General features: G+C 39.3%; 2 protein-coding genes across 3 annotated transcripts in view; one reads left to right on the top strand and one right to left on the bottom strand.

Annotated features, from left to right (window-relative positions):
- Positions 1-5057: 5057 nt before the first annotated feature.
- LOC105756278 (verprolin-like) lies at positions 5058-8795 on the bottom strand. The gene is made up of 3 exons (XM_012555588.1): positions 8763-8795; positions 5884-6096; positions 5058-5807 (listed from the first exon to the last, which is right to left on the bottom strand). The coding sequence occupies exons 1-3, from the start codon at positions 8793-8795 to the stop codon at positions 5058-5060; spliced, it is 996 nt and encodes a 331-aa protein (XP_012411042.1).
- ARHGAP5 (Rho GTPase activating protein 5) overlaps positions 5225-18780 on the top strand; it is an 88393-nt gene continuing 74837 nt past the window's right edge. The window contains exon 1 of one of the 2 annotated variants that reach the window (XM_004376528.3): positions 5225-5292. The gene's annotated coding sequence lies outside the window, so the exon portion shown is untranslated. Of the gene's footprint in view, positions 5293-5548; positions 5667-18780 lie in introns of those variants that run through there. The other variant, XM_023731481.1, reaches the window with a different exon arrangement.

Genomic DNA, 18780 nt, shown 5'->3' with positions numbered 1-18780 from the left:
TATATATCTTCACTTTTACTTAGCTAACATGTTTTTAAAATATCAGAATTCCTAATGTAAATACTTTTTTTGAAAAGGATGAAAAAATAGTTATTTAATTTCCACTCCTGTAGGAACTAGAGCTAGAAACAAATGAAGTATATGATACAGCTCTGTCCTGGGCTGTGCTGAAGAAGGCTGGGAAGTCTAGTTGGGGAAAGAAGATGAATATTATTAGAACTTACTATGTAATAGATGTGTGTGAAAGAAGCTGTGTGTCCATCAGAAAAATCACATTGTAATTTGAGAAGTTTTTTTGAAGAAAATGCAGAAGCATGAATTAGCAAAGTAAATATTTATTATCTATTGTAATTTATAGTAATAGGGAAAACTGATAAAGCGTTAATTGTGAAGTGATTAGCCAACTTATTATTAATTTTCAGAAACTCTTATGCTGTACTAGTTTAGAATGTTCCCTGATGTTTCAGACCCATAGTTATTTGCTGCTAGTAACTCACATTTACTTATTAGAGATGTTATGTGAGACGAGTGGATTGTATTTGGAAAGGACATCTAACTCAACTTTCACAGGACAGTTTGTACTTTTCAAAGTGATTACCTCAGCCGGCACATCAAAATATAATCTAAAGCCTCTGTTAGCAATAAAACAACAGAAATCCATAAAACCTAGAGTGTTTCATATTATTATCAAACATTTACTGATATTTCTACTAATGATCTTCTAGTTATCATACAGGGCCAAAGATCCATTTGTGGTTCCTACCTAGAGGGGCTCTCAATCTAAATAGGGCCTGAACGAGATGAGAAGGGAAAAAGGGATAGGAGCTGGTTGAATGGACCCGGGAAATCTGGGGTGGAAAGGAGTATGCTATCACATTATAGGGAGAGCAGCTAGGGTCACATAGCAATGTGTGTATAAATTTTTGTATAAGAAACTGACTTGAACTGCAAACTTTCACTTAAAGCACAATAAAAAAAATGAATAGGGTCTGAAGAAAGTGAAAATAAGAGAAATTCACAAAAATTATGTTCATGTGGTTAAATAGTCAAGCAACACAAGTTCCTGTTTTCCATTGTAATGATTTGCAAATGCAGCGGTAACAATCTCAGATAGAGAATCCAAATCCTTCATTTAGCAACCCTTGCAATTATTTTTTATCTTTATGGAGTTAACCTTATTGGGGTTGATTAAATTCAAGCTGCGATCTTTCATAAAAACTCAATGGAGGGTCCAGATGGCCCAACAATACCTCCTTTTGTGAGAGGAAATAACTTGAAGATTTTTGTCTAATTCAACTATTTGTGCTGGTGGGACCTGAATGGTTATTCCTTTAAAAGGAGTCTGTATTACAAATAATCTTTATAAAATACTAATTATCCAAAAATAAAGTGCTATTTTCACTGTTTCAGTTATGTCCTAGGACTGGAGTGGCAAGAGCATGACATTTTGAAGCTATACTCTGATACCATCTATGGGATTTCAGTCTGAAAATACAATTCTGGAAAATCAACAGAACGAGGCTCTGTGGAACAAAATGCCAGGAAGGTCAGTGCATTACTCTCCTCCTGTTCCAGTCGCATGCTCACAATTACCTTAACTCATCAAAATATTTTCTATGGTAACAGCCAAGACATAATTAGCAACTTTTCTTCATACTGAAAATATCACTGGTAGCCATAAAACAAATTTGGGGAAAGCCCTCAAGCACCTTAACTCAGCAAAGGGCTCCTGTGGCTATTGGTATGCCATGATTTGCCTATTAGCTAAAATACCACCCAATCTTACCTCCTCCTACCTCCTACTGCCAAGAGTCCTAACTGTATGAAATAGGGAGAAAGAGGGAAGGAACAGTGAGGCAGGGAGTGGGGGGAGTTGGAAACGAGTTGTGAAATTCAGTAGGAAATTAGACAATAAACAGTCTTTCAGTGCTTTGATTAGTCAGTTATTTGCTATCATCATCTCCAACTTATTTGTGTATTTTGTCTGTAATCAAGGTGAAATTCTAAGGTAGTTTGTTCTCCAAAAGCCTGTCTGGTATCAAACAGGCAAAGGTACTAACTAGTCAATTCTGTCGTGAGGGGAAAGGCCCTTTTTTTGGCTTATTCCTAAATTCTTGGTTGAGGCTACAAAACCAAAGTTGTTATGATCAGAGATTTCCAGCAGGGGGGTGTAGCCGCTTCTAAAGGGTAAGTTCTTTTGAAGCCACAGCACATCCAGCATCGGTAGAAACCGAGATTACGATAACATTTTTTATGACTGTCATCTCTTTTGATCCTAAAGACCATGCATATTAATACTTCATTAGGATGTGTTGGAGAACTACAATTTGTGGAGAAGACTATTTAAATTAAAAACCTAAAATGCCTGATTGAAATCTTATTCTGCTAATTTTTTCAAAGTAAATGAAGAACAAATCTTTGGGTGGTTTTAATTATCCAGCACAGCAGAACAAGTGCTTAAATTTTTTATTTTAGATAAGAAGAGTGGTTGATCTGAGAGGGCTTGGTAATATGTATTCCATCTCTTATGTGTTTATATATATATATATACACATAAAATAAGTTCCTTATTTTCTCAAAATTTCCCCTTTTGAGTAGGGAGGGTTGGTGTGTAAAGAACTTCTCTCAAGGCATGGCTCCTGATCAATTTTTAAAAGATGCCCTCTTCTCTAGTTTTTGTTTTATTTTCTTCTCTTTATTCTTTTATTTGTAGGTATCTGATTGTTTCCAACCACAGAGCTTTGGCCTTCAGTTCTCATTTTTAGATTTCTATTTGTACAGCAAACTATATATTTTATTTTTTGAGATGAGCAAATAACATAAAAAGAATAAACGTGGTAACTTAATTCTGGTCAACAGTTTGAGACTGTTGGTATTAAAGAACAAATTCCTAAAATTCCAGAGCTCCTAAATCAAGATGCATGGTGTAAGACTAAAAATAATATCAGCTGTGAATATTATCATTTGATAACCATGGCTTTTTTTCCATTTTCTGGTGTCTTCATTATGAGAAAATGAAATTTCAAGTCTTTTTTTTTTTTTTGCAATATAGCATCCTGTAACTGAAAATCACACCTTCTTCACATTAATGTCTCCCTTTAAAGCCCTGATTTATTTGACTTGGGTTTATGTTAACACATTTCTATGCTTATAAAATTTTTGATTATTTAGGAAAATAATTTTTAAGTATCTTCAGGGCGGACACTCTATAGTACATAACATTTCACTCAATAAATAGTTACAACTTTAAACGGGCTCATGTATTCTTAAGGAGTTTTAGTACAAAGATGAAGAAATGCATTTAAATGCATGAACTTTCCAATCTGTACAAGTGGTGCCAGTATCTGTGGCATTAGCACCACATTTTAATGGTTCCACCCCCCCTTCCCCAATTTTCTTTTTCTCCTCTCTACCCCTTCTGTGCTTACTTCCATTGCAAGTTTTCACAATATCTTTCTTCACTGCCTATGGTTTATAACTGAAAGAAAGAATCTTATTTAACCTCTTTGGTAGCATTCAGATGAAAGCAAGTGGCTGGAGTAAGGAATTTTAGTCATACTCCTTTTTAAAATTAGAGAGTAAGAGACATATAGAGAAATTACGAATGTCTCTTCTGCTTTTGTCTATTAAGCTTACCTTTGAGAAATGTGGAAAGTAGAGGGGCAGGAGGGTGGAACAAACTAACAGAACTTCTGCTGGAATATTGTGACAGATTTACTGACAAATATTTTCTAACAGATTTTTACCAACAAGCAGTTTTTGTTTTTCTTTACTGACAGACCGTAAATGTACTTCTGGTTGGCAGCAGCTGCATCATTCTAACACTAAAAAGCAACCTTGGCTAACTTCAGTACCTTATGTAACACAAGAAATAAAGAACAGCTTGAATTTAGAAGACTTTTTATATGTTAACTTTACTGATAAACTGTTTTCAATGCAGGATATAAATCTTTTCCCGAAAGAGGAATTCTCCCCACATTGCTTTTTTTTTTTTTTTTTTTTAAGACTTAACAAATTGGAATAGATTTATGGTTTGCTCGTTCTTTTTTCTGCTGGCAACTATTTTAAGACCTTTATATAAGACTGATTCTGGTGACCTTGGGAAAGTCACAGGACCTCAGTCTCTTCAACTGTAAAATGAAAGGCAGTGGTTTCTACAGTCCTTTATACGTCCACCATTCAATGTCAAATACCCAGATAAGAAACACACCAGAAGCCCATTGTACCCTCAAACTTGGGAAATTTCTAGAAGTCTCAAAAAATACTGTGTATTTTAAGGCAGCATAATAAAACCCAGGTGGCCAGTCGTTCTAAAAAGTTTGGCTCGTGGTGGTGAGAGCAGAGGTATTTGGGGCCGCCCTAAAATCCTTCCCAAGTCTTGGCATCTTGTTTAACTTCCATAAAAACGGACTGAATCAAGGGCCTGCGTCCCGGTGCCTTCTTGACGGAGAAATGGACTCCTTTTAGCTCCCCAGTGGAGTTTTGCCTTCTGGGTGAGTATGGCACCAGGTCCCGGACGGGTGTAGTCTGTAGTTGGCGAGCGATCCCCAGGCAGAAAACTGGCTGCACACGCAGGAGCATATGCATGTCCTCGCGAACGAGCTTGGGCGCATATTTTCCTCCCTTGAATTCTTTAATGCTCAGAGGTCGTAGGGGGTTTATCGAGAAGCAGTCAGTGCCCATGCCGTGTTTTGCAACGGCTAACACAATATTAGGTTCCTTTGCAGTATTATGGTTTGCTCTGAGTTACGGCCAGAAACAGGAACAGAAGGAAAGAGAAGGTTCGGAGACGACCGTTCTGTGGGTTGCACGGTATGCAGCTTTTAAAGCGTGGAGGATGGGACAGAGAAGGAGCAGAATACGGAGAAAAGGGAAAGCGGAGGAAAAATACTCACGCCAATGGGTAAAAAGGAAAAGGTGAGAAGGAATGGAGTAGGAGAGTGAACCAATGGATAGAAGAGGCGGAGGAAGAGGGGGGAGGTGCAAAAACCAATGAGGGAGCGGGGACGCGGGCGAGGACGCGGCCCCGCGCGCTCGCTTCGCTCCCTCTGGCTCCATCACTCGCGCCTTCCCAGGCTCCCGGGAGACGAGGGCAGGGGCGGGGCCGAGCCGGGCGCGCGGCGCAGGAGGCGTTGCGCGGTGAGGGCGGTGGGGGCGGGGGATTGTGGGACGGGCGGCGCGGGGACGCGCGCGCGCCCCGTCGAGGCTGCGCCGCCGCTCCGCCCCCGGCCGGGTGTGTGGCTGTGCGCGCGTGCGTGCGTTCCGGCGGTGCGCGCCGGGAGGGATGCTGAGGTAAAGTTCGGGAGAGAGGGAGAGAGATCCGTCAACGCGAGGGAGCCTGAGTGGCCGCCATTACTGAACCTGGCGCGGCGGCGGACGCAGGGGAAGGGGGGAGGGACGGGGCCACCGCTGGTGGCGGGGAGGGAGGGAGGGTGCGTTACCAAGCAGCGGGCGCCGTAGGGCTTGGGGTTTCGAGGCGTGTGTTGGGGGCGGGGGGAGGTGGCTGAAGGGACGCGGAGCTTGGTGCGCGCGCCGGGGAAGAGAAGCGAGCAGAGAGTGGAGGAGGAGGCGGCGGCGGCGGGAGCGCTCCCCAGGAATGTCGCTGCCGCCGCCACCGCCGGGGCCGCTGCCGTTGAGGAGGAGACGGAGGAGACCGACGGTATTAGGTAGGACCTTGCGACCCCCTGCCTCTCCGGGCCTGCCTGCTCGTTCCCTCTCCTCCCTACTAGAGACCCTCCCGCCGCCGGCTGCCCCGCTTGGTTGCAGCCGCCGTTTGTAACCAGTTCAAGGCGGCTGGGGGCCCGCGGCTACCAAGGGGAACCTGGCGCCGTCCTCTATCCTCCTCGCAGGCCGGGCGGGGAGCGGCTGCGGCGGGTGGGATACGGTCGGCTTGAAGGGCAGAGAGGCCGGGGGAGGGGGCGCTTTCTCCACAGGTGACCGGGCCGGGGTCGGTGGAGGCCTAGTGGCGGGCGATCGCGTCGGCTGCGGCTGGCGTCCACACTCGTTCGCCGCCCTCACTTGCCCTGGTCTGGGGTGGTATGTGGGGGAGGAAGGTTGCGGTGTGTTTGCTGGGTTGCGGCTGTTAACGAGTTCCACCTGGAAAGGGGAGGCGGGGTGGGTGCATATTCGCGGAGACCCAACCTTGGTTGCAAACTTAAACGCCTTTCAAGGGGATGGGCCCTTTCACTTTTTCTTATCTCCCCTACTTCTCGTGGGGTTCTCTTCACCAATTTCTCAACTGCTGCTGAAGCTCGGTGTAGGGTGAAAGAAGTTGCACTGCGCAACCAGAACACAAGAGTCCTATCCGTTTACTGCGACTGGGTTGAGGCTTTGATACTGAGTTTTCGCTAGAACCAACCTCTAGATTCTTCGTCTGTTTCCACTAAAGAAAAGTATGGGGCGGGGGGACCGCGCGGGAGCGCGCGCGTACTTACCCACACATAAATACACACTCCCTCACACTCTGCCTCTACAGTTTTATTGGAAATGCAAGTGAGGTGGAGGCTTTTGGTGTAGCTCAGGCTGAAAGGTGCTCGGAAGTAAGAGCAAACTTTTGACGTTTAGTAAAATTGCAATAAAGTTGTAGGGGAGACGCTTATGCTTTTACCGTATGATAAAAATCTAGTTTGGGATCATGCTTAATAAATGGGAATTTAAATATTTTAAATCTAGACCAAAATAGGCATATAGGTGCTTGTGTGCACATGTTTTTAAGTTTAAATTTCCATCGATAATTTGCTCTTTCTTTGTGATAGTCAGGTGGAAACCAGTATGTTCAGGAATAAAACAGTGAAGTGCGTCGCTGTATTTACTAATGTTTGCTTATGCTGCCTTCTACAGGTGTTTGTGGTCGGGGTAGGGGGTGCTAGCTCCACTTAAAAGAGAAATCTGAAACCAGTATTTAATTTGAACAGTATATTGAGTGCAGAACCAGTATTCAATTTGAACAGCATATTGAGGAGTGCAAGACATCGGAATTAAGGATCTCATTCACTTCAGAGAGGTGAAGCTTTATCTGCATATAAATGGTTCTTTTTAGAAAAATTTCATTTCATCGTAACTTCAGAAAAAAATGTTTTCCATAAGATCTATTACTTGGAAATGTTTTATTGTCATTTCCAGTTTATTTTGTACTTTAGTGTGATAAAACAGTACTCTTATTTTTAGGTATACATACTACAACCGTATTGGTAACCTACTAGACATTTTCCAGATAAAGGTTTTGCTTCTATTTTAAGTTACTTTCTCAGTGTTTGCTCTTTAATCTATTTTTTGCTATTGACTCACATTTCTTGTGTCTATAGTACATAGAGCAGAGGAAGAGAGTGCTAAGTGTGCGTCACAAAAAACTTGCAAATGTTTATCTCCAAGAGCACCGAAATAATTACTGTATGATTGAATAAACTGGATTGAAAGGCTGTGTATGCTTATACTTTTAACTTGCAAGAAATAGCATTATTGATCTGATTGACTCAGAGTAGAATCAATTAGAACAATAATGATGATTAGATAACAGTGGATTTGGTTGTCATGTGTGAGCTACCTTTTTTTTTAAACCCGGGTCAGCATGTCTTATTTTGCTATTGTTTGTATTTTTTTAAGCGTATTGGCAAGTGGGGTATGTCACACTTTGACATGAGAAAGAATTGTCAGAAAATTCTGGTGTTTTTATCCATTTTTAAAATTTCTCTCTCTCTCTCCCCCCATTTAAACTACTTCAGCAATTTAAAACATGTATTGCAAAATTATTATCTTAATTCTGTCACATGGTACTTACCCTAAATGTTTTGAAAACTGTTCTCTGTGACCCCTCTCCCCCCCTCCTTTTTTTGTGGGGACTTGAAAGGCAGATTTAGTATACCTGTTCTTTTGGAGAAAATGAATTATTTTGACCTTGAGAGTTAAGATTTTTAAGGAATGAAATATTTTATTCGCATTAGTTGTTTGGAATTGAAGTTGTGGTACAGTTTAGAATAATAGTTTTGTAATTCACTTTTTTAATTGAGGAAAAAGTTACGTCTCACGAAGACTGTACAAAACGTTTACTTTTTCAGTCTTAGCAGGGCTTTAGGTAAGTGTTGTCTTTAGTATTTGCTTCTTAAATATGAAATAGTGTAGTGGACAATTTCTTGGTAGCTGCAGAATAAGTTTTAATTGTCACAACTTTAGTTTTCATAGATACTGTTTTTAAATAAGAACTATTTATTTGGGCTGTAAGATCCATGATTATTTCTTTTTTTGCACACCAAGAAGGTATGTAGATAATAATATAATTGACTCAAGAAACATTGTGTAGTGTTCTATTTTAGTAATAGTTACGTTCCTAAAACTCGAACATAAACTGGGGCATTTGGTTTCTAAAAGAACTGTGAAGAAACTTTGATAAAGTGAATAATCATTTGGTAACCTGAGTAATCAAGCTCTTATTTATTTAGGTGAAGTCTTTGTCCATTTTATCAAACTAGGGAAAACCGTATTAGAAATTAAAAAAAAATAATTTAACACTGAGAATTTTAAATACGAATTTTGGGTTAATTAGATTTCAAACTCTGTTCCTTGGGTATTTTTCCTAGATGCCTTGAGACATACTCTGACAGGCTACCCTCCCAAACCAAGGCAGCTTTTATTTTTATCTGTTAAATGTATTGTACTTAAATATAAGAATTTCTTTGAAAAAAGGGATCATTTTCATAGAAAAATTGAAAACCTCTGGTTTGTTATTCATTCACTCAGATTAACTTTATTTAGCACTTACCATGTACCTGGCCTTGGGGATACCGAGATAAGTAAGACATGGTGTACTTCATACTTTAGTTGGAGGGGTAGTCACTAAGGTAGTAACTAGAAAGGAGTAAATAGTTATGAGTACTAAGCAGTGCAGAAAAAGTGAACAAATATTTTTATCAGTCTCTTTGGGAATCCTTTTCAGAGGAAGAAACATTTTAAATTTGAATGTTTTAACTGCAAGTAGGAATTTGAATGTAAGAGAGACAGTAAGCAAAGGTGGTTATTTTTTTCACTGTTTCAGAAGTTGACTGTCCACACTGCCTTAGATTTGCAGTGAAATGAAACTGGTTGTTTACGTTTGATCATGTCTGTGTGTTTTACTCCTTAGAGTTGAAACTATTACTTGGGGGAAAAAAGAGTTAGATATAACTTTGATTTCAGGGTTAAAATATGACTAGTATGTGTCAGTTAGCTAGATTCTCAAGCTTTTCATCATGAAAAGTTAATGGTAAAAGTGAATTTTCATTTTTTTTTAGCTTTGGATTAGATTTAGCCTGTTTTATTATCCCTAACCATTATTTTTATTGGGCCAGGTAGGCACTTAGTGATACAAAGAAGTATAAAATATTGCTTCCTGCCTTAAAAAAGCTTACAGCTTTGATGGGGAGAGGAGCCCTGGTGGTGCTGTGGTTAAGAGATCAGCTGCTAACCAAAAGGTCAGCAGTTTGAATACACCAGCTGCTTCTTGGAAACCCCGTGGGGCACTTCTCCTCTGTCCTATAGTGTCACTGTGAGGTGGAATCCACTCGATGGCAACGGGGTTTTTTTTTTTTTTTGATAGGAAGAGAACATGACAATTTACGAATAGTTAAATGCCAGATGAAGACAGAATAGAAAAGCTATATACAAGGCAGTACATACTGATTTAAAAAAAATCAGTTTGAGGAGTTTAGATAGAGGAGATATTACTTGAAAGTTCAGTAGGATTGAGATAAGTGAGGAAAGAAGACATTTAGGCAAGTTAATGACAGTGTTACAGAGTCCCTGGGTGTCACAAACGGTGAAGCCCTTGACTATGCTGAAGGTTGGCAGTTCGAACCCACTCGGAGGTGCCTTGGAAGACATGTCTGGCAATCTGCTTCCAAAAAATCACAGCCTTGAAAACCCAGTGGAGCAGTTCTGCGCACATGGGATTACCATGAGTCAGAATCAACTCGATAGCAACTAGCAGCAACAGTGACGGTGTAGACCAGGAGCACAGGGATGTGCAAGGTGAATTGATGGGTGAGGAGGAAGTTATAGGTAGAAATATAAAAGTATCCATTTGTACCTTAGCTAAATTCAAAGATTTGGGGCAAAATACTAATGCTAGAGTTATAGAAGGGATTATGGAGAAATAAAAACAAATACATTGGAATTACTATTTATCATAGCTGCTGTGTTTGACATTGTTAAAAGGCGCTGGAAAAACTTTTACTTCGGATTCTGATATGATGTAGTTTGTTCATCTTCCTCTTGTTAATTATCTCCTCTTTCTAATCCAAAGTTCTATACTTACCTTTTCAGGGCCAAGATAACACCTCTCTTTTGGTTGACTGTTTTAGAGAAGTAATAGAAAATTGATCTTCCTATGGCTTGGGGACTTGAAAGGCCCAGATTTCTACTCTGTTCTCTATTAGCTATATTTCTTTATAAAATATATAAATATGAAAGTATGAAATAAGAGTATTAAATGATCTCTGAGATGATTTTCTAAAGTTCTATGCTTGTTTGATCTTAAAATTTATATTACTAATCTTGGCCTTGCCTCATTTCACTACTGAATTTTCATTAGGTGAAACTCAGGTGATACCACTATCTGTTGCTGAAATGAGTTAGCTTTTCACCTATTTTAGGAGTCTGCAAACTGTGGCCTATGGGCCAAATCCAGCCTGCTACCTCTTTTTGTGTAATGGTTTTTTACACTTAGAAATGGAAAAAAATAAAAGAATTTTTTGTAATATGTAGAAATCATGAAATTCAAATTTCAATGTCTGTAATAAAGTTTTATTGGAACACAGCCATTCTCATTCAAGTATTGTGTATGGCTGCTTTTGTTCTATGTCAGAGTTGAGTAGTTGCAACAGAGACCATATGGTTCACGAAGCTTGTATTTACTGTCTGACTACTCTCAGAAAAAGTTTACCAAATCCTGATCTATTCCAACTTCTACTGATCTTTTATTTGTTTGAATTCCGAGTGCATTTCAGTTCCATAGTATAGCATATTGTCTTTGCCTCCTCAGCTGTAGTGGTACGTTGTTGTTACTAGTTGCCATCGAGTCAGTTATATGGTACTATAATGCTTCTTAAAAGTAGTGGGGATGGTGTTTTTCAGCCTTTTGTTTTATTTTAATCCATGCCTCACTTTAAGTCCATACCCTTTCCTAAGATTCTTATTCTGTTAATATTCCTATCACCAAGTGTTTCCATCACTAAGAATATTGTTTAACATTATCTGTTGTAGTTTATATAATGAAAATAATGATTCCCGTCCTGTATAAAAACCAAAAACCAAACCCGTTGCTGTTGAGTTGATTCTGACTCATAGCGACCCTGTAGGACAGAGTAGAACTACCCCATAGGGTTTCCAAGGAGCTACTAGTGAATTCAAACTGCCGACCTTTTGGTTAGCAGTTGAGCTCTTAACCACTACGTCTGGAGGGCTCCTTCCTTCTGTACTGAGTGTCATATTACACCTTTCACCCTACTTCTCTCCAGTTTTTCAAAGTATGAAGACATACCCAGGAAGGGAGGTGAGCATAACAGTAGTAGCACTGGCTTAGTGAACTTCTCTATACATACCTTTGTACCTTCAAAACCTCTGACGTAAAGCTAAGCACATAGTAGCTAAACACAGTAAATACTTGCTTGATATAAATGAGATGACCTTTGGTTCTGTTTTCACCACAGAATAAGGAAATGGACTAAGAAGAGGTTAGAATAACTTTCAGCCGTGGCTTCAGGGACATAATATGTTGGGGAGAGTTGTAGATTAAATAGTTGGCAGTCAGCTTGTTTGGAATAGTTTAGATCATTGGTTTACAAGTATTTTCAGCAGTGAAACTTTTTAAACGATAGTTGCTTGAAATACCAAAAAATAAAAATGGGTAAACGTAGAATTACCATTACTGAGAGTGCTTAGGGAGTTCCCAGAATACTGCCTACTTGGGCCCTTTTGGAAGTGCTTCCATCAAACCTTTAGGTTTACTGTTTTAAAACCCACAGTAGGTGTTAATGGTCAGACTACAGGTCTTGAAAAAAAACTGAATTTTTTATATTAGAGTATTCTGCTATACCAGACTTTATGGGCCCATAGCAGTATGTGAATTTTGTTAGTTGTGACTGCAGATGTAACTTTAGGATTGCCTGGTAGTTCACGGGCTGAATGTTCTGAGTCTGGAGATAGATTCATTTATTCATCAAATACTTATTGAGCACTTATTATGTGCCAGGCACATAGTAACTCTGATGCTGGAGATACGGTAAAGAACAAAACAAACAGAAAATCCCTGTCCAAACAGAGTATAATTCTGAGTCCTACCAAGATATGCTTCCAGATTATTTATCACTACATAAATTGTTGAATATTTTAACAAGTTCTCTTTTCTCTCACCTGATTATACTCTTGTTGTGTAAATACGAATTCATAGGAATGATGGCTCTCTAGGGTTCCTTTCAGCTTTAAGTTTGTATACTTATGTAGTAGAAAACTTGGTTCAAAGGTAAAATAAAATATTATAGAATATGATTTACTCTCACACAGGTCTTACAACTGTTTATTTAGCTATCTTATATATTAAAAATTGCTTTTTCATTTGCTTTTCTCACTTTTCATATTGATAAATTTGTGATTGAGAATTAACAACATCAAGTAATATATCAATATTATACTCTGTTCCTCTTTAGTATGCAGTGTTTTTAATTGCTAAACTGTTTCGGACAAATTTGCCTAAGATTGTGGAGTACGTGGTAATCTCTGAGCTTGGATCTGTCTTCTCTCTTGAATATTTGTTTATATAAGGGATATTTTATTATTTAACTTAAGATGGAGCACTTACAAAGCTCCTGTGTAATTAGGTTTTGAAAATGTAATTTTCTATAATAAATAATTGTGATTTTAAAATGTTTTAAAGTCTTTTTAAGCAACCAGATATTATTTTGAATCTACTCTATGTTTGGGATTGTACTCTTCATTTTTCGTTACTCTGACTGAATATGTTATTATAGATCACAGTTAGCTTTCATTCTGGTGGCTTAATTTTTAACTAAATTTTTGGAACATTGAAATATGTATTTCACCCATAAATAGCTTTAGAAAGCCTTTCAATGAATAAATTACAGCATTTATTTAGTAGACATGATAGGCTTTATTTGTTCATACCAAAGAGTTAAGAACATTTTGGTTTTAATATTTGTTAAGATTTGTGCATTTATCAGGTATTTTATTGAGTAGCTGTTTTGTAGGGGAAACCCTGGTGGTGTGGTGGTTAAGAGCTATGGCTGCTAACCAAAAGCTCAGCGGTTCAGATCTACCAGGTGCTCCCTGGAAACCCTATGGGGTAGTTCTGCCCTGTCTTACAGGGTCGCTATGAGTCAGAATCAACTCAATGGCAACAGGTTTGGTTTTTTCAAATTTTGTGGGAGACACTATTCTAGGCTCTTTGGATATATTGGTGAAATAAACAAAGGTCTGTTTCCTTGCGATTCTTTTATTAAACCTGGAGCGGGGTGGGGATAGAGATTGCATTAATGACAAATAATAAAAGAAGTTTTAAGTTAAGAAGTAAGACATCTAGCAGTGGATTTTTTTGAGAAAAAGTAAGTACAAAGGCAGAAGCATGCTTAGCATGTTGAGGGACAGTTCAGTGTTCCTCAGTGTAAGTGGAGCAAAGTGAGGAGAATAGGAGAGGAGGTCAGAAAGGATTGGAGAAGACATATCTTATAGTAGGCCATTGAAAGGACTTGGCTTTTTTACTTTTAAGAGCCACTGGAGAGTTTTCAGCAGAAGAATGGGAGGCTTTGACTTATATTTAAAAGTAATACGCTGACTGCTCTGACACCAATAGAGTGGGGAAGGGGAGCAGGAATGGAAGCAGGGACACTAGTTTAGAAGACTTTGGTGTAATAGTCTAGAGCCACAGATGTTAATGGATGGGATCAGGGTTATAGGAGTAAAAGTAGTGAGAAATAGTAAATTCTAGATATATTTCGAAGATAGGACCAGCAGGAATTTCCTGATATAATAATTTAAAAGCATAAAACATATTTTTTAAGTTATACCTTTTATTAATAAATGCAACATGGAAAGGTATAAAACTAAAAAAATTTAGTTCTGTAGAATTTTTTTTCCCATTTCATGTTACTATAAATCCATCAAAAGAAGCATGTTGATTCCTGAATATAATCAAACACTTTGAGGGACAGAGTAGCAGGGGTAGGGTTCTGGGGACCAAGCTTTCAGGGGACATCTAGCTCAATTGGCATAACAAAGCTTATTAAGAAAATGTTCTGCATCCTACTTTGGTGAGTGGCCTCTGGGGTCTTAAAAGCTGCCAGCGGCCATCTAAGATGCATCAGTTGGTCCCAACCACCTGGAGTAAAGGAGAATGAAGAACACCAAAGACACAAGGAAAGTAGTAGCCCAAGAGGCAGAAAGGGCCACATAAACCAGAGACTTCATCAGCCTGAGACGTGAAGAACTAAATGGTGCCCGGCTACCACCAATGACTGCCCTGACAAGGAACACAACAGAGAGTCCCTGATGGAGCAGGAGAAAGGTGGGATGCAGAACTCAGATTCTAATAAGGAGACCAGACTTAATGGTCTGACTGAGACTGGAGGAACCCTGGAAAGCATGGCCCCCGGATTCTCTGTCAGCCCAGAACTAAAACAATTTCCAAGGCCAGCTCTTCAGACGGGTTGGACTGGGCTGTGGGACATAAAGTGATACTCGTGAGGAGTGTGCCTCTTAGCTCAAGGAGCTACAAGAGACTAAACTGGCAGCTTCTGTCTGTAGGTGAGATGGGAAGACAGGGTTAGGAGCTGGTTGAATGGACGTCGGAAATCGGGTGGAAAGGAGGAGTGTGCTGTCACAGAGTGGGGAGAGCAATTAGAGTCACATAACAATGTATGTATAAATTTTTGTATGGGGGAGAAAAAGAAGCATATTGATGTTCGTGTTTGCATGACTTAGTAAAATTTGTTAGAAACTTATTTATACAGATAACTAGATAGCTTCCTTTTGACATACAATTAATTGCAAGATAGTTTCACCCCAGTATATGTATTGTCATTAATTTCTATAAGGATGCTTATCTAAATATTTCCTTGAAACAAAATATAAGTTTATAAGAATCATAAAGGCAAATGAGAGACTGCATTGCAAACTATTAACAGCAGGACTGTTGTGTTGGAAGAAAGTAAAAGATTGGGCAAGAGACTTTTGTCCTAACCCTGTAACTTCAAGTAGGTCATTGCTACTTTTATCTTGACTTGTTCATCAGTAAATATAAGTATGATGCTGGATGTTAAGAGAAAATGAGAACAAATTACATGAAAGTAAGGTTCTGTCAAAAGTAAAAGATATTCACAGACTGGCAATCAAATATTTCTACTAAACATATTTGAAAGGAAAAAGTTTCCAAGTTAAATCAAACAGCCAACATGTAATTGGGAGACGTTGGCCATTAGTTTATTAGTAGAAGCAAGAAAAACAGAAGGGATTCTTTTCTCAGCCCTGGGAAGAAAAAAAAAAAAGTCATACCTTGGTTATTTGTTAATGAAAGGCAATTTTGGCCAGGATGTTGGGGGTCAGTGGATAATTCATGTTTATATAAACTATCCCAGTGTGTGAAATTCTCTTGTAACTTATTAAGCCAATGTCACGAGATCTATCCCGTCCCACCCCACCCCACCCCAGTAAAGTGGTAATATCATACTCACCCAAATAAATGGCAAAATCCTTTTGGGGGCAGATGATAATTTTTTTTTCCCCTAGCCTTGAGTTTCTCAAACTTTTAAAGTCTGAAAACACTTTTTTTCCAACCAAGGCTTGTGAGTTTAAAAACAAGTACAAAAACCCCATGCGTATTGCCTTATGAGTTCATTCCAACTCATATTGAAGAGTGGAACTGCTCCGTAGGGTTTTCTTGGCTGTAATCTTTATGGAAGCAGTTCACCAGCCCTTTCTTCCATGGAGCCACTGGGCAGGATCAAACCCAACCTTTAGGTTAGCAGTCAGTTACAGCTTGTGCCACTGGAGGCACTGCTCTGGTAAGAGAGTTAAAAGGAGAGGGCAGCTGCTTGCCCGTCACCCTTCTTCCCCATCTCTAGGTCGAAGATTTCCAACATAGTTTGAAAATCACTGTATGGTGGCTCATGACATAAGCTATGGAGTGGACTTCAGAATACCAGCAGGTGGCTTGCCTGAGACCATTGTTAGAAAGAAGGACATGGATGCTCCTTCACTGTATCTAATTGGCATGTTTACTGTAAATTGGTGTGAAAATCAGAAGTGTCACACACAGCAACTTTATTTTTAATTTAAACTTTAATATTCATTATGCAGAGATTGTCACTATCAGATTAATTAGGATGTGTTGAAGCCTTAGTATTCAAACTCGAACTCAATGAAATATGAGAGTTTTATTTCTAATATAGATAAAAAGCCTTCCAGTTTATAGTGACCAGTGAAAGGGCGATGACTTCATGCCTCACCTCATCTTCATTTAATTCTAAGACCTTATTCTTGAAACTCTTAAAAAAATTTTTTCATTTTGAAGTTTTTTTTTTGTATCGTACTTTAGGTGAAGGTTTACAGAACAAATAGTTTCTCATTAAACAGTCAGTGCACATATTGTTTTATGACATTGGTTAACAACCCCATGACATGTCAACACTCTCCCTTCTCGACCTTTTTTTTTTAGTGAAAATATACGTAGCCAAAGATACACCATTTCAAAAATTTCTACATGCACAATTCAGTGACGTTGATTACGTTCTTCCAGTTGTGCTGCTATTCTCACTTTAGATGAAGGTTTACAGAAAAAAATAGTTTCTCATTAAACAGTACATGTTGCCCTGTGACAATGGTTAACAACCCCACTACATGTGAACACTGTCCTTACTCAACCTTAGGTTCCCTATCACCAGCTTTCCTGTCCCCTTCTGCCTTCTAGTCCTTGTCCCTGGACTGCTGTGCGTCAGTCCCGCTTTGTTTTATGGAGCTGTCCAATCCCTGGCTGAACGGTGAACCTCGGAAGTGACTTCACCACTGAGCTAAAAGGGTGTCTGGGGGCCATGCTCTAGGGATTTCTCCTGTCTCCTTTAGGCCAGTAAATTGGTCTTTTTTTTTCGTGAATTAGAATTTTGCTCTACATCCTTCTCCAGCTTTGTCCAGAACCCTCTGTTGTGATCCTGGTCAGAGCAGTCAGCGGTGGTAGCTGGGCAGCATCTAGCTGTACTGGACTCATTCTGGTAGAGGCCTTGGTAGCTGTGGTCCATTAGTCGTTCGGACTAGTCTTTTCCTTGTATTCTGTTCTCTTCATTCTCTCTTGCTCCCGAAGGGGTGAGACCAGTGGAGTATCTTAGATGGCTGCTCACGGGCTTTTAAGATCCCAGACGCTACTCACCAAGGTGGAATGTAGAACATCGTCTTTATAAACTGTGTTATGCCAGTTGAGCTAGATGTTCCCTGAGACCATGGTCCCCACAGCCCTCTGCCCAGCAGTTCAGTCCCTCAGGGAGTTGGAAAGTTTCTGTGGAGCTTTCATGACCTTTCCTTGTACAAGTTGTGCTAGCTTCCCCGGTATTATGTACTGTCTTACCCTTCACCAAAGATACCATTTATCTATTGTCTATTTAGTATTTCTACCCCCACCTCTCCCATCCCTCGTTTATGCTTATCTTTCTAAGTTTGAAGCAATCTATTATTACTTGGTATTGCCTTGTCTTCTTCGACAGTAGAAGGTTCTGTACCTATACCGTTTATTCCCTCTTTTATTGTTCTGATGTTGTTGTCATTTACAGATTAACTGCTCTGATTCCCTGTTGTATTTCTTTTGGTTTTGGATAGTCCTCGAGAGTTTATTTCCTAGATTGGTATCTGGCTGTTAGGATCCTGCGTCCTAGATTCAGCCTGTGAGCTGAAGTTGTTTGTTCTCAGATTGAAGGACTCCCTTCAATAATTCTTGTAAGTTTGGTTTGGTTTTTACATATTCCCTTAATTTCTGTTTATCTGGAAATGTCCTAATTTTGCCATCATATTTGAACAACAGTTTGCAGGATATATTATTCTTGGCTGGCAATTTTTTTCTTTCAAGGTTTTACATATGTCATCCCGTTGCTTTCTTGCCTGCATGGTTTCTGCCGAATAATCTGAGCTTAGTCTTATTGTTTCTCCCCTCTACGTGACTTTCTTGTTTTTCACGAGCTGCTCTCAGAATTCTTTGTCTGTCTTTGGTTTTGGCGAGTGTGATTATGATACGCCTTTGTGATTTTTTAGGGGGGTTCTATCCTATATGGGGTTCGTTGAGCTTCTTGGATGGCCAGCTTTTCATCTTTCATGATATTGAGGAAGTTTTCTGTCAGCAGTTCTTCAATGATCTTCTCCCAGTTTTCTGTTTTCTCCCCCTGTTCTGGAACTCTGATCACTCAGAGATTTTTACTTTTGATTGTATGCCACATAACTCTCAGGGTCTCTTCATTTTTCTTTGTTCTTTTTTCTGAGTTTTCCTGAAATAGAGTTGTATCCAAGTGTTTATCTTCAATTCCACTGATCCTGTCTTCCACCATTTCAAATCTGCTCCTCAGCCCTTCTGAAGTCTTGTCATTTATCTCTCGGATTTCTAATTGTTTTTGTATAATTTCTAGTTGTGAATTTATTTTGGTATTCCTGTATTATTTTCCTGAATTCTTCCTTTTTTTTGTCTGTATTTTCCATGAATTTTTCTGCCTTTTCCATGAATTTGTCTATTTTTTCCTCATTTTTGTCTGCTTTTTGCTTCAACTCTTG

The sequence above is a fragment of the Trichechus manatus genome, unplaced genomic scaffold, assembly GCF_000243295.1.
Source record: "Trichechus manatus latirostris isolate Lorelei unplaced genomic scaffold, TriManLat1.0 scaffold00043, whole genome shotgun sequence".
Taxonomy (NCBI): Eukaryota; Metazoa; Chordata; class Mammalia; order Sirenia; family Trichechidae; genus Trichechus; species Trichechus manatus.
This window is presented reverse-complemented; position numbering and strand designations above follow the sequence as displayed.